Raw genomic sequence first — 1771 nt, forward strand, 5'->3', positions numbered from 1 at the left:
GAAACTCTTTGGTTTTAACCTGAATGTGTTCTGTTTGTGTTCCAGCTGGAAAATGCTACGTCTGTATCTTTCTCTGCTTATTTGGTCCTTGTCTGAGGTTTCTCCAGGTAAGCAAGATTTTTAAGTTCCCTTTGTTTAGTTTTGTTGCTGCATAAAGTATAGGAAATATAAGACTTTTTATTTCTTGTGTATTCACAGTTTATTCAGAGGTGGTAGCCCCTACTTCTCTGTGCCAACCATCATGGCTTCTTTTTGGAGAGAGGTGTTATGCTTTCTTCCCCGTGTGGAGCTCCTGGAGCACTGCTAGAGTAAATAAGAATTAAAGTGTTTTTCACCGATGTCGCACGTTGTCCCTCGTGGTATAATCAGAATATTCTCGCCTTAGACTTTGTGCTCTCAGACTGGTGGGACCCTCATGCTGCTCAACACACCAGAGGAAAAGAAAATTATCAATCAGCTGACAAACACCAGCACACCTGTGTGGCTGGGTGGATACAAGGTGAGTAGGTGGGTCTTAAGCATGTGTCATGGCCTTTTTTAAAAATATATATTTACATCTTCATCTTTTTTGTCTTCTCTCTGTAAGAATGACTCTCAGCTCTGGAGCAACGACGACAACTGGACCGACCAGGCTGACGGAAAGACCAACGGGTGCAGGGCCTGTATGCAAATGACACCAAAAAGTAAAGTTATTCATTCAGGAGGCAGCCAGTGTTCTGTTATCTTGCCTATTAACATTAAGCAGTTAAATGTTCATTGCCCAATTGTGGGATTTGAAGGCCAAGGTTGTCCTTTTGAAGGTTTTTATTCTGTTTTATGCTGGAAAATGTTCTAGAAATAAGTAAAAATGTCTTAAATTAAGTGTATTTACCCTTAATTTGAGTAGGTAAGTGAGATAGTTTTCCAATGGAATGAGTAATTTTACTCTTAAAATAAGATAATTAGATAATATGCACTTAAAAGAAAACAATGCAATCGTGTTTTCTTATTTTAAGAGTAAATAGCCTTGTTCCATTGGTGAAATGTCTCTTTTACCTCCTCAATCCAAGAACATATGCACTTATTTTAAGAAAAAATTACTTACCCAGATTTAATTTTTTTCCAGTGGAAAGTATTTGAACACCCTGCTACTTTGCAAGTTCTCCCACTTAGAAATAATGGAGGGGTCTGAAATTGTCATCATGGGTTCATGTCCTCTGTGAGAGACATAATCTAAAAAAAAAATCCTAAAATCACAATGAATGATTTTTTTTAACTATTTATTTGTATGATTCAGATACAAATATGTAGTTGAACACCTGAGAAAATCAATACAAAATAGTCGGGTGTCCAAATACTTATTTTCCTCACTGTATGTTTTAAAGGTCTGGCCGCTTATGGTGGACGGTGAGCTGGAACTCGTCACATTTTTAATGTTTTTGTTTTAAAATCTCATTAAGGTTATCATTTGGCCAGCCAAACACAAGAGCTACATTTAATCTGGATCAGTGCTTAACTCAGGGGTTCCCAAACATTTCAACATCGAAACCCCAAAAAGTGGCGTCGCAACAGACTGGCGACCCCTAAAAATAGATATATTTACTACATATATTCACTGTTTTTCTTCTCTAAAAAATAACAGGTGCAGTAATTAATTTTATATTTAAATAAATGTATTATTTTTCAAACAAAATTAAATGAATGAGATTATCATTTCTCACTTTGATTATCACTTCAAATGTATCTTTAAGTATTCAACAAGGGATTTGATTGTTTAATGGTCCATTTCATT

The 1771-nt window shown here is 35.9% G+C and overlaps 1 protein-coding gene across 1 annotated transcript in view; it reads left to right on the forward strand.

Moving 5' to 3' along the window:
- Positions 1-718, forward strand: part of LOC107101955 (regenerating islet-derived protein 4-like) — a gene marked incomplete at its 3' end in the record, with an annotated part of 20917 nt that extends 20199 nt beyond the window's left edge. Inside the window, exons 2-5 of the mRNA XM_015401051.1 lie at positions 46-107; positions 199-308; positions 386-499; positions 587-718. Coding sequence (XP_015256537.1) covers positions 53-107; positions 199-308; positions 386-499; positions 587-718 — 411 coding nt within the window. The remainder of the gene's footprint in view (positions 1-45; positions 108-198; positions 309-385; positions 500-586) is intronic.
- Between the last annotated feature and the right edge of the window lie 1053 nt (positions 719-1771).

Source organism: Cyprinodon variegatus, unplaced genomic scaffold, assembly GCF_000732505.1.
Source record: "Cyprinodon variegatus isolate N-32 unplaced genomic scaffold, C_variegatus-1.0 Scaffold1177, whole genome shotgun sequence".
Lineage (NCBI taxonomy): Eukaryota > Metazoa > Chordata > Actinopteri > Cyprinodontiformes > Cyprinodontidae > Cyprinodon > Cyprinodon variegatus.